The 14,178-nt window shown below is 41.1% G+C and overlaps 1 protein-coding gene across 1 annotated transcript in view; it reads right to left on the bottom strand.

Moving 5' to 3' along the window:
* Nucleotides 1-86: 86 nt before the first annotated feature.
* ARMC10 (armadillo repeat containing 10) overlaps nucleotides 87-14,178 on the bottom strand; it is a 36,153-nt gene continuing 22,061 nt past the window's right edge. The window contains exons 5-6 of the mRNA XM_066240040.1: nucleotides 2,965-3,036; nucleotides 87-1,187 (exon numbers count right to left, since the gene is read on the bottom strand). Of these exons, the coding sequence (XP_066096137.1) occupies nucleotides 939-1,187; nucleotides 2,965-3,036 (321 nt within the window). The 3' untranslated portion in view covers nucleotides 87-938. The remainder of the gene's footprint in view (nucleotides 1,188-2,964; nucleotides 3,037-14,178) is intronic.

The following is a 14,178-nucleotide window of genomic DNA, read 5'->3' as shown; positions in this document are numbered from 1 at the left end:
TGAGAAATTTTCATATACTGTAGTTTTAGTCAAGTGAAATATGGATAAAAATAAAGTACTATCAATAAATGGGACAAAACATGACCTTGTGAGTTATTTGTCCTTTTTATTTAGAAAGTTGTTACAAAATTCATGCCATAGTAAAAAATTCAAATAGTAGAAGTTGTACTTAGAAAAGTCACTTCCTCGCTCCAGAGCCCCACTCCCAGGTGTTTGGGTGGTGGTCTAGAAGGGTGCTGACCATATAAGCGTCAACATTTTTCATTTAAAAAACGCATTCATACTTCATGGGTGTCTTTCCACACTGGCACAATCAGACCTGCTTAGTTCTTTTAAGAGTAGATAACTGATGTAAACAGTGCCTGTAGGTGGACATTTGGACTGATCCCAGTATGTTATACACAGCATCTTCATACTGGCACACTGAATGGGAGTGGGTGAGTACAGGAAACACTTCTGAAAGTTTACAATGTGCATTGACTAGAACAGATTTTAATGATTGGAACAGACTTTCAAAAGCAGTATGGCTATGCTAGCAGGTACACTCAATAGCCTAGGATTTCAGTGCTACGACAAGAACAAGGTCATTCCTACTGGGTTCTGTAAGTCATGCTAATGCTCTCTCCACGAGTAGTTACAAATCTCAGCAAACAGAAGAGTAGCTTACACAAAAAGGTCACTGTCATTCTATGTCGAAGTAATTGAAGTAGTTCAGCAAATAGCAAAATAAAAAAATGTGTCAGAATAAGCTGTTATACTGCATTCATTTGGTATCAATAAAGTGGTCCATAGTAAACCAGAAAACCATGGCAAGTGATAGCTATGTCAATGATGAAACCTGGGATTAACTGAATTCAGCAGCTGAAAGAATCCCTTTGTAAAGAAGTTGACGTGCATTACTTCTGACTGCATTACTCTGGGAAAATATGATCTACCAATTAGAATTTGGGTATTGTTACCTTTTCCCTAATGTCTGCATCATGGTGATTAATTAATGCTCTCATTTTCTGGGCACATTCTTCCCCATATAACAGGAAAAACAGTGAACCTTTAGGGAAAGTAGGCTGAACACCTGAATGGCCTTCCTCTTTGAGGCAGTTATTTATATTCTGAAATAGTGTAAGAACTCGAAGGAGAATCTCCTTTGCCACGTGGCTGTCATAAAGAGAAAGGAACGATGAATCCACCTGAAATAGGAAACAATGAGCATTATTTTAATAATATATGAAAACATTTTTCATGTATATTTTCACATTTTAAAATTGTTGAGTACAGGGCCCTGGCTGATTGGCTCAGTGGTAAAGCATCAGCCCGGTGCGAGGAAGTCCTGGGTTTGATTCCCAGTCAGGGCACACAGAAGCGCCCACCTGATTCTCCACCCCTCCCCCTCTTGCTTCTCTCTCTCTCCCCCTCCGGCAGCCATGGCTCGATTGGAGCTAGTTGGCCCCGAGCACTGAGGACGGCTCCACGCCTTCCACCACAGGCGCAAAGAAGAGCTCAGTTGCTGAGCAGCAGAGCAATGGCCCCAGATGGGCAGAGCATTGCCCCTAGTGGGCTTGCTAGGTGGATCCCAGTCTGTCTCTGTCTCCCCTCTCACTGAATAAAAAACAAAACAAAAACAAACAAAAACCTGATGTACTCCCATTTTATATAATAATGGGAAAAAGAGGTTTTATTTTTTAGCTGAAAATACTATTTCCTTGGAATCCTATAATATCATTTAGAAGAACACCCATTTCCTTTTGTAAGACCCATCATACAGTCTTCACGGGAACTCATTAACTCACCAAACACTTACTACACTTACCCCACAGGGATGAACAGATGAATACAACTGGGTCTCTTTTCCTCAGGAGTTGAGGTCATTCTATCTCTGCACCATCTTTGCTTCCTTCGAAATACTTATGTTTTAACTATCCTGTTCATTTGTTATATATTTTTGTCTCTTCTCTCTATACCATAAGTTCCATGAGGACAAGCACCATGTCATACTGTACTCACAGAGGTACAGCTTCTGGCACATACTGGGGACTCAATAAATACTAGTGTTTCAGCAGGTAAGATACATGCAAACACAAGTCAAGTATAAAAAATGTAAGTGTACCACAGATTGGGTAGAGACAAAAATTTCTATTTATTTTTGCTTAGGGAGACCTTTTCAAAAACAATTTCTAAAAGTAAAATATACTCATTACAAAAAAAATTAGGAAATTCATGTAGGCAAAAAGAACCAGAGACATAACACAATATTGTTCCTCAGAAATAATCCTGTTAACATTTAAAATTTTTTTAATTTATTTTTTTTTAATTATTATTTTTTTCACTTTTCTGAAGCTGGAAACGGGGTGAGACAGTCAGACAGACTCCCGCATGTGCCCGACCGGGATCCATCCAGCACGCCCACCAGGGGTGACGCTCTGCCCACCAGCGGGCGATGCTCTGCCCCTCCGGGGGTCGCTCTGCTGCGACCAGAGCCACTCTAGTGCCTGGGGCAGAGGCCAAGGAGCCATCCCCAGCGCCCGGGCCATCTTTGCTCCAATGGAGCCTTGGCTGCGGGAGGGGAAGAGAGAGACAGAGAGGAAGGAGGGGGTGGGGGTGGAGAAGCAAATGGGCGCTTCTCCTATGTGCCCTGGCCGGGAATCGAACCCAGGTCCCCTGCACGCCAGGCCGAGGCTCTACCTCTGAGCCAACCGGCCAGGGCCAACATTTAAAAATTTTAAATTATTTTTTTTTAAAGTGAGAGGAAGGGAAGGGAGAGAAAGAGACACTGATTTGTTCTACCCATTTATACATTCATTGGTTGATTCTTGTATGTCTCCTGACCAGGGATCGAACCCATAACCGTGGTGCATCAGGACAATACTCTGACCAACTGAGCCACCTGGCCAATCCCTGTTAACATTTTGAAAGGGATAAATCTGGACAAATGTATATATTTACAAAACCAATATGTAAGCTATTTACTTGGGCACCAAGTAGTCCTTCGGTCATGGCTGGATTTTCAGACAAATTCAACAGCAGTTTCAAAACTTGGACCTGAAATAAAAATAATATTGATTTTTTTCAGACTCAGCTAGCCATGAAATTTTCTCTCCTTGTGTCACATTTTAAAGTACTGCCTATGCTTCTAGGCTTGGCTCAAATTCTCTTACTCAAATGAGGCTTCTCAATTCATATCTTCTATAAAAGCCATAAAAGGGCTCCCTCCTCCTTCACTCCCCCTCCCCCACTCCCCTCCTCCTAACACTTGGCATTGGTCTCAGAGCACTGAGGACACGCAGTGTTATTTTAATCTGACTTTTCCAATTACATTGTTAGGGAGATCTATAATACTTTGAATGTCTTCACCCCCCCCCCCCCCCCATGCATACCTAACAAAGGAGAGGCTTAACATCTGCTACATAAATGATTTTATTGCAATTATTCTTAGATGAAATATCTTTGGAACAAAAAAGGAACCTCTCAAAACTTAGTTTATTTCTATTTAAAGTATGAAAATTTTAAAACAGTTTGGTTACCAAAACTAAATAACAATATGGCCTCTTTCTTAGTAGATTACAATGAATCTTTGAGCTTACCTTTTTTATGTGAAAAATGTTTCACAATCATTTAAACAGGCAGTGATAGAAATAACCAGCAAATGTTAAGAGTCGAGTAGCTAAAATATCAGCATTCTTACAACTTATAACTGAAAACAGTAATTAAAAAACTCAAATAGAATTCCTACTTTATAAACTTAAGGTCATGTAAAACTATACTTTCCACAAGAGACTTAAAATTACAGAGTGAGGAGCAGGGAGAAGGTTGTGAGGTTAGAAAACAGTGACAAATGTGCTCTTCACCAGGCCCGGGAAGAAACCTGGTTGCTAATATTTTATAAAACTTTCTTTGATTACAAAGGCATTAAGTGTTTACTAGATAATATTAGAAGAAGAAGAAGGAAGAAGGAAGAAAAGAAGAAGGAGAATGAGAAGGAGGAGGAGAAGGAGAATAAAGAAGAAAGAAGGAGGAGGAGAAGGAGGAAGGAAGAAGAAGAAAGAGGGAGGAGGGAGGAAGGAGAAAGGAGGAAGAAAAAGAAGAAGAAGGAGGAGGAGGAGGAGAAGAAAGAGGAGAAGGAGAAGAAGAAAGAAGAAAAACATAAAGGAAAAGGAAATTCATCCATATTTTCATAACCAGAAATGATCACTATTAAGTTTTGGTATTTTTTTTCTGGTCTTTTTGTACCAATCCTGAACACTCATATATTCCTTTGATCACATTGTACATATTAATTTGTTAAGAAGGAGAATATATGATTTTGTGTAATTTTATTTTTAAAAATTTTTGTTTATTGATTTCAGAGAGTGCGGGGAAGCAGCATGGATACAGAGAAACGCTGATTTGTTGTTCCACTTATTTATGCATTCATTGGAGTAGTCTTGTATGTGCTCTGACCGGCACTTGAACCTGCAACCTTGGCATATTAGGAGAATGCTCTATCAACTGAGTAACTTGGCCAGGGCCTTAATTTTCTTTCTTAACCAAAATTTTTTTTTTTTTTTCATTTTTCTGAAGCTGGAAACGGGGAGAGACAGACAGATAGACTCCCGCATGCGCCCGACCGGGATCCACCCGGCACGCCCACCAGGGGCTACGCTCTGCCCACCAGGGGGCGATAATCTGCCCATCCTGGGCGTCGCCATGTCGCGACCAGAGCCACTCTAGCGCCTGGGGCAGAGGCCACAGAGCCATCCCCAGCGCCCGGCCCATCTTTGCTCCAATGGAGCCTTGGCTGCGGGAGGGGAAGAGAGAGACAGAGAGGAAAGCGCGGCGGAGGGGTGGAGAAGCAAATGGGCGCTTCTCCCGTGTGCCCTGGCCGGGAATCGAACCCGGGTCCTCCGCACGCCAGGCCAACGCTCTACCGCTGAGCCAACCGGCCAGGGCCCCAAATTTTTTTTCATACATTAAAAATGTATGAAATACTGATATTAAACTTTATTTTCCTTAAAAATTGTTAATAGCCTGACCAGGCAGTGGCGCAGTGGATAGAGTGTCGGACTGGGATGCGGAAGACCCAGGTTCGAGACCCCGAGGTTGCCAGCTTGAGCACGAGCTCATCTGGGTTGAGCAAAAAAAATTCACCAGCTCGGACCTAAAGTCGCTGAGCAAGGGGTCACTTGGTCTGCTGAAGGCCCACGGTCAAGGCACATATGAGAAAGCAATCAATGAACAACTAAGGTGTCTCAATGAGAAACTGATGATTGATGCCTCTCATCTCTTTCTGTTCCTGTCTGTCCCTATCTATCCCTCTATCTGACTCTCTGTCCCTGTAAAAAAAAAAAAATTGTTAATAAAATTAATACATGGTGATAAATTTCAAACAGTGTAGAGGGAACAAGGTAAAATCAAACACCACCACTCTATCTGCCCTGTGCACTCCTCAGTGGAAACCACAGTAACAGATTCTTGTGTTTATTTTTTTAAAAATTAATTTTAATTTATTGTGTTTACATGGATTAAAGAGTCCCACCAAATACAACTCCCTCACTCCCACACCCAAGTGGCCCCCCACAACCCCCCTGCCTCCCTCCCCTCCACACCCTCCCCCTTCCCCTCTAGGATTTCCTGTCTTGCTATCTATACCTCTGTATTATGTGTATTATGTTTTTCATGAATCCCTTTACCTTCTCTGATCCCATCCCCTCATCACCCCTCCCTCCTACCACTGCCCCTCTGGCCCCTGTGATCTCGCCTCTGTCTCTATCTGTTCCTCAGTTCACTTTGTTCATTAGATTCCACATATAAGTGAGATCATATGATATTTGTCTTTCTCGGCCTGGCTTATTTCACTTAGCATAATAGTTTCCAGGTCCATCCATGCTGTTGCAAAAGGTAAGATTTCCCTCTTTTTCATGGCCACATAGTATTCCATTGTGTATATGTACCACCGCTTCTTAATCCACTCATTCACTGATGGACACTTGGGCTGTTTCCAAATCTTGGCGATTGTAAACAATGCTGCAATAAACATGAAGGTGCATTTCTCCTTTTGAATCAGTGATTTGGTGTTCTTAGGATATATTCCTAAAAGTGGGATAGCTGGGTCAAAAGGTAGTTCCATTTTTTATATTTTGAGAAGACATCATACACTTCTCCACAGTGGCTGCTCCAGTCTGCATTCCTACCAGCAGTGCAGGAGGGTTCCCTTTTCTCCACACCCTCACCAGCACTTCTTGTGTGTTGTTTTGTTAGTGAGCACCATTCTGACTGATGTGAGGTGGTATTTCATTGTGGTTTTAATTTGCATTTCTCTAATGATTAGTGATGTCGAACGTTTTTTCATATACCTATTGGCCATCTGTATGTCTTCTTTGGAGAAGTGTCTGTTCAGTTCTTTTTCCCATTTTTTAATTGGATTGTTTACCTTCCTGATGTTAAGTTTTAGAACTTCTTTATAAATTTTTGTTATTAACCCCTTATCAGACATGCTGGCAAATATGTTCTCCCATTGTGAGTTATCTTTTTTATTCATATTGTCTTTTGCTGTGCAAAAGCTTTTTAGTTTCATATAGTCCCATTTGTTCATCCTGTCCTTTATTTCACTTGCCCGTGGAGATAAATCAGCAAAGATGTTGCTGTGAGAGATATCGGAGAGCTTACTGCCTATGTTTTCTTCTAAGATGCTTATGGTTTCACAACCTACATTTAAGTCTTTTATACATTTTGAGTTTATTTTTGTGTATGGTGTAAGTTGATGGTCTAGTTTCATTTTTTTGCAGGTAGCTGTCCAATTTCCCCAACACTATTAGTTAAAGAGGCTGTCTTTACTCCATTGTATGTTCTTACCTCCTTTGTCAAATATCAGTTGTCCATAAAGGTGTGGGTTTATTTCTGGGTTCTCTGTTCTGTTCCATTGATATATATGTCTGTTCTTATGCCAGTACCAAGCTGTTTTGAGTACAACAGCCTTGTAGTATAACTCAATATCAGGAAGTGTGATACCTCCCACTTTATTCTTCTTTTTCAGGATTGCTGAGGTTATTCATGTTCTTTTTTGGCTCCATATAAATATTTGGAATATTTGTTCTAATCTTTGAAGTATGCCATTGATATTTTAATAGGAATTGCATTGAATTTATAAATTCCTTTGTGTAGTATAGACATTTTAATGATGTTTATTCTTCCTATCCATAAACATGGTATATGTTTCCATTTGTTTGTATCCTCCTTGATTTCTTTTATCAATGTCTTAAAAATTTCTGAGTACAAGTCTTTTACCTCCTTGGTTAAATTTACTCCTAGGTACTTTATTTTTTTGGTTGCAATAGTGAAGAGGATTGTTTCCTTAATTTCTTTTTCCAGACAGTTTATTGTCAGTGTATAAAAATGCTACTGATTTCTGAATATTGATTTTATATCCTGCCACTTTGCCGAATTCGTTTATTAGGTCTAGTAGTTTTTTGACTGAGACTTTAGGGTTTTCTATGTACAATATCATGCCTTCAGCAAATAATAATAGTTTCGCTTCTTTTCCAATTTGGATGCCTTTTATTTCTTCTTCTTGTCTGACTGCTGTGATTAAGACTTCAAGAATTATGTTGAATAAGAGTGGTGAAAGGGGGCATCGCTGTCTTGTTCCTGATCTTAAGGGGATTGCTTTTAATTTTTGCCCATTCAGTATGATGTTGGCTGTGGGTTTATCGTAGATGGCCTTTATTATGTTGAGGTATGTTCCCTGTATTCCCACTTTGCTGAGAGTTTTGATCATAAATGGGTGCTGGATTTTATTAAATGCTTTTTTGCATCTATTGATACTATCATGTAATTTTTATCCTTCCTTTTGTTTATGTGATGAATCACATTGATTTGCAAATATTGTACCAACCTTGCCTCCCCAGAATAAATCCCACTTGATCATCATGTATGATTTTTTTTCATGTATTGCTGGATTGGTTTGCTAATATTTTGTTGAAAATTTTAGCATCTAGGTTCATCAGGGATATTGGCCTATAGTTTTCTTTTTTTGTAGTATCTTTACCTGGTTTTGGAATGAGGGTTATGCTTGCCTCATAAAAGAAGTTTGGAAGTCTTCTCTTGAATTTTTTGAAATAGCTTGAGAAGGACAGGTGTTAGTTCTTTGAATATTTGGTTAAATTCGCCTCTATCTGGTCCAGGACGTTTGTTTGTTGGGAGATTTTTGATAACTGTTTCAGTGTAATTTGTTGTTATTGGCCTCTTTAGGTTTTCTGTCTGGAGACTGATTTTTAGAAGATTATATGTCTCAAGGAATTTGTCCATTTCACCTAGGCTGTCCAGTTTTATGGCATACAGATCTTCACAGTATTTTCTAACAATCCTTTGTATTTCTGCAGTGTCAGTTGTTACTTCTCCACTGTCATTTTAAATTTTATTTGAGTTCTCTCTCTTTTTTTCTTGGTGAGCCTGGTTAAAGGTTCATCAATCTTATTTACCTTTTCAAAGAACCAGCTCTTGGTTCCATTGATCTTCTGTATTGTTTTTTAGCTTCTATGTCATTTATTTCTGCTCTGATCTTTATTGTTTCCTTCCTTCTTCCTCTGGGCTTTATTTGTTGTTGTTTTTCTAGTTCTTTTAATTGCAGGGTTGTTTATTTGAGCTTTTTCTTGCTTTTTAAGGTATGCCTGTAATGCTATGAACTTCCCTCTCAGGACTGCTTTTGCTGTGTCCCATAGATTTTGAGTTGTTCTATGTTCATTTTCATTTGTTCAAGGAAATTTTTTATTTCTTCCTTGATCTCATTGTTAACCCATTCATTATTTAACAACGTGCTACTGAGCCTCCAAGTTTGAATGTTTTTCAGTTTTTCTATTGCAGTTGATTTCTAGTTTTATGTCATTGTGATCAGAGAAGATGCTTGATATGATTTCAATCTTCTTAAATTTATTGAGACTTGTTTGGTGTCCTAACATGTGGTCTATTATAGAGAATGTACCATGAGCACTTGAAAAAAATGTACATTCTGCTGCTTTGGGATGAAAGGTTCTGAAGGTATCTATTAAATCCAGTTGATCTAGTGTGTCATTTAAGGCCGCTGTTTCTTTGTTAATTTTCTGTCTGGAGGATCTATCCCTTGATGTTAGTGGGGTATTAATGTTCCCAACTATTATAGTATTGCTATTGATATTGCCCTTTGTGTTCATCGAAATCTGCTTTATATATTTAGGTGCTCCTATATTAGGTGCATAGATATTAATAATGGTTATATTTTCCTATTGGATTGCACCCTTTATCATTACGTAATGACCTTCTTTATCCCTTATTGTAGCCTTTGTTTTTTTTTTTTGTTTTTTTTTCATTTTTCTGAAGCTGGAAACAGGGAGAGACAGTCAGACAGACTCCCGCATGCGCCCGACCGGGATCCACCCGGCACGCCCACCAGGGGGCGACACTCTGCCCACCAGGGGGCGATGCTCTGCCCATCCTGGGTGTCGCCATGTTGCGACCAGAGCCACTCTAGCGCCTGAGGCAGAGGCCAAGGAGCCATCCCCAGCGCCCGGGCCATCTTTGCTCCAATGGAGCCTTGGCTGCGGGAGGGGAAGAGAGAGACAGAGAGGAAGGCGCGGAGGAGGGGTGGAGAAGCAAATGGGCACTTCTCCTGTGTGCCCTGGCCGGGAATCGAACCCAGGTCCTCCGCACGCTAGGCCGACGCTCTACTGCTGAGCCAACTGGCCAGGGCCTATAGCCTTTGTTTTAAAGTCTATTTTGTCTGATATAAGTATTGCTATCTCAGCTTTTTTTTTTTTCATTTCCATTTGCATGAAATATTTGTTTCCATCCCTTCTCTTTCAGTTTATGTGTATCTTTTGTTATGAGGTGGGTCTCTTGTAGACAGTGTAAGTACAGGTTCTGTTTTCTTATCCACGCAGCTACCCTATGTCTTTTGATTGGAGCATTTAATCCATTTATATTTAAGGTTATTACTGATATGTAGTTGTTTATTGTCATTTTATTCTTTAAATCTACATTCCTCTTTTTCTAGATTCCCCCCCCCCCCTTTGTTCTGTTTACAACAGGCCCCTTAACATTTCTTGCAGTACTGGTTTGCTTGTAATGAATTCCTTGAAGGTTTTTTTGTCTGGGAAGCTTTTTATTTCTCCTTCAATTTTAAATGATAGCCTTGCTGGATAAAGAAGTCTTGGTTGTAGGTTCTTGCTTTGCATCATTTTGAATATTTCTTGCCAATCCCTTCTGGCCTCTAGTGTTTCTGTTGAGAAGTCAGATGTCATCCTTATGGGGGCTCCTCTGTAGGTAATTAACTGCTTTTCTCTTGTAGTTTTTAGTATTCTTTCTTTGTCTCTTAATTTTGACACTTTATGATGTGTCTTGGTGTAGGTCTCCTTGGGTTCCTCTTTAATTGAACTCTCTGTGCTTCCTGAACTTCAATTTAGGGAAGTTTTCAGCTATTATTTCTTGAAACAGGCTCTCTATCCTTATTCTTTTTCTTCTCCTTCAGGAACCCCTATAATGCGGATGTTGTTTTTCTTCATGTTGTCACAGAGCTCTCTTAGAGTTTCCTCAGACTTTTTGAGCCTATTTTCCTTTTGCTGCTCTGCTTCTGTGCTTTCATTTAACTGGTCCTCTAAATCGCTAATTTGGTCTTCTGCTTCATCCAGCCTGCTGTTGATTCCTTCTAGTGCAATCTTCATTTCTGATATTGTATTTGTCATTTCTGATTGATTCTTCTTTATGATCTCAATGTCTTTTTTGATGTTTGCTATCTCTTTATGTAGGTGCTCATTATGTCCATCCATTGTTGCTCTAAGATCCTTGAGCATCCTAAAAAGCATTGTTTTAAACTCTGCATCTGGTAGTTTGGTTACTTCCATCTCATTCATGTCTTTTTCTGGGGATTTCACTTGTTGATTCATTTGGATTGCATTTCTCTTTCTTTCTGCTCATTTTGTCTGTGTATAGACTCTTCCTTTGGGTGTGTTGTTTATGTAGCTAGCTGAGTCTAGGGTTAGTATTGTCTAGCTCCAGCTTCCATTTGTGTTATTTCTAGATCTTCCTGGGTTGGAATCAGCTGTTGTTTGTAATCTGCTGTGGGCTACGTGTCTGCTGCTACTGTTCTTTTTGTCATTTGTGTTGGTGTTTTCTGTGCCTTAGTTGGGTCAGGTGTGAGAAGCCCTTCCTTAAGATACCATTCTAACAAGGGTTGTTCTGTCCTGAACTGATGCTCTCCACATCTGGCTGCTGGATGTGCCAGCCCTGGACCTGGTGCTGACCAGTAAGGGTTACTGCCTATGACTTGCCCTTACCAACCTTCTTGGAGCTAGAAGCTATCCAGAATTTGTGGCTGCCTCTGATGGGCCCAGGAGCCGTTGTAAATATTAGCTGCACTCCAGGCTAACTTTTATCTCCTCTTGGACTGGGTAAAGTCTGTTTAAAAGTTTAAGTTCCCCTGAGTCCCACTTTCTGCTGCCTCTTACTGCTGGCTACTTTTGGGCTCAGGTTGGTAGTTCAGGGATTAGGAAGGGCAGTGGGTGTGGCTTGCCCCTTAGCCTTAGGTGTCATTCTATCCAGACTTTTTATTGAAATTCTTTTTTTTTTTTTTTTTTTACAGGGACAGAGAGTCAGAGAGAGGGATAGACAGGGATAGACAGACAGGAAGGGAGAGATGAGAAGCATCAATCATTAGTTTTTCGTTGTGACACCTTAGTTGTTAACTAATTGCTTTCTCATACGTGCCTTGACCGTGGGGCTACAGCAGACTGAGTAACTCCTTGCTCGAGCCAGCAACCTTGGGTCCAAGCTGGTGAGCTTTGCTCAAACCAGATGAGCCTGAGCTCAAGCTGGTGACCTTGGGGTCTCGAACCTGGGTCCTCTGCATCCCAGTCTGATGCTCTATCCACTGCGCCACCGCCTGGTCAGGCCAGACATTTTTTTTCAGTCCTCAGAAGGGTGTGCCACAGGAGTCCATTGGATGTGGCCTCTGAGATGCAGAGGTTTGGTTTGTCGGTTGGCTATTCGCTGCTGCTGTCAGACCTGCCTGCCCTCTGGCGAGTACTCAGCAGTGTGTGTGTGGGGGTGTAGCCCAGACCTCTGCACTCAAAACCTGTGTCCCTGACATGCTCCCTGCTTCTGAGCGACTCTTTGCTTTGCCCGGAGTGGGAGAACCTCCAGTGGGCTTGATAATTGCTTCCCTTTGTTGGTGCTTTTCTTAGGAAAAATGGCCACTTTAGTGTTGGGAAATGACTCAGCACTGGTGTAGCCTTCCCCCCCAGTGTCTCTCCCTGGGCCTCCGAGTTTACACTCTCCTCTCGCAACTCCAGTCCTCTCGGCTCTCCCTGCCACCGGAGTCCCAGGTGAGTGGCTGTGAACAAGGTTTTCTGCGTGGTCTGGGTCTGAGTGAGGGTTTTGTCTCTTTTTTGCAAACAGTAACCTGGCTCTTTTCTCAGATAAATACTGTCCATATGCATCTTCTAGTTTCTGGGACTCTAGGCTGGGGATCTGGTCCTGGGGCTGAGGACCCACACCTCTCAGGGCAACCCACCCTGTTGTAAGAGTTCCTCCTAGCTGCTGCTTGCTCCTGGGAGCGGGGCAACCCTTTCTGTATCTCTGCCCTTCCTACCAGTCTCAGTGTAGCTTTTTCCGTAATCCTTGGTTATGGAGTCCTCTTAGTTTAGTCCAAAGTTGGTTTTTCAAGCTGACTGTTCTTAAATTAAGTTGTATGCCAGTTTGGTTATGGGAGGTGGGAGTTGCAATGTCCACTTACTCCATCGCCATCTTCTGGTGTCCCTTGTGTTTCTTGGATACACATAGATCATGTTGTTTAGACAGACATCCTTTATAAAACTACAGCCTCTTAAAGTAAACAAGTAAAGACAACTTCTGGCTTTTCTTTAGTTCACTCCCTGGAGTCACTGCAGATCTGGTCTGGCTGCCTGGCTGCCAGCAGCACCAAGAGTGTTAGGGATAAACACTTGTCTCCAGCATCAATGAAGTGTTTTTTTGTTCTTTTTTTTTTTTGACAAAGAGAGAGAGAGAGAGAGAGGGACAGATAGGAACAGACAGACAGGAAGGGAAAGAGATGAGAAGCATCAAATCTTCACTGTGGCATCTGAGTTGTTGACTGCTTTGTCATATGTGCCTTGACGGGGGGCTACAGCAGAGGGAGTGACCCCTTGCTCAAGCCAGTGACCTTGGGCTCAAGCCAGTGACCCTGAGCCTCAAGCCAGCGACCTTTGGGTCATGTCTATGATCCCACGCTCAAGTCAGTGACCCTACGTTCAAACTGGTGAGCCTGCGCTCAAGCAGGATGAGCCCATGCTTAAGCTGGCGACCTTGAGGTTTTGAACCCGGGCCCTCTGCGTCGCACTTTGACATTCTGTCCACTGAGCCACTGCCTGGTCAGGCCAATGATTAAGAAGACAGAGACAAGTGTTCAGAAACAGGATGGTCCCAAACCCATCAAACAAGACCGGGTGAGTCACAGATTATCTGAAAGGACCCCTAGTGGTCAATGAGGGCAAGTTTACAACCAGGAATAATAACAGCAATAGTTCGAGGATCCTGAACTAAAACTCCATGTTGCTGTGTTCTGTAGAAGAGTTAAACATGAAAATAAATAAATAAAAAACCATATAAAGCTACAGTACAACAATAGATTAAACAGCTGTATATATTTCGGTTTGAAATGGTATTAAGTCTCTTTCTTTTATCACATGTGCCATCTTGTGGTGACTCTGACATTTCTTTTAAGGCAGTTTTCTTGGCTCTCACTGTAGATGTAGCAAACAGGGTTTACTTACATTAATCTTCCACTATTTGTATTTATTTATGAATCAATGTTGTACCCAAAGTCTTTTCAGAGTACAGCGAGATCACTTATCAAGATAAAAAAAGTCATTTTGGTGATTATGTACTAAGAAAATATCTAAAATGAATACATTCTCCCACTTACAAATAGATTACTATCTAAAAGTTCATTTGTGAGATGGAACTTAAAAATTCATTTTAATCGACAATGTTGTATTTGATGATTATATTCCCAGACTAAAAAAGCAAATTTTCTATCCCAGAAATACTGAATTAGGCAATGTAATATAAAAGCAAAACAGAAATAGAACATACTATTATGATGTGAGTCACCTTTTAAGTCATTAAAAAAAATATTAAAACATAGACCAAGTGTGAGACAGAACTCCACAGCCCAAGGCC

The sequence above is a fragment of the Saccopteryx bilineata genome, chromosome 7 (assembly GCF_036850765.1).
Source record: "Saccopteryx bilineata isolate mSacBil1 chromosome 7, mSacBil1_pri_phased_curated, whole genome shotgun sequence".
Lineage (NCBI taxonomy): Eukaryota > Metazoa > Chordata > Mammalia > Chiroptera > Emballonuridae > Saccopteryx > Saccopteryx bilineata.
Note: the sequence above shows the minus strand (reverse complement) of the source record. Positions and strands in the feature narration are given on the sequence as shown.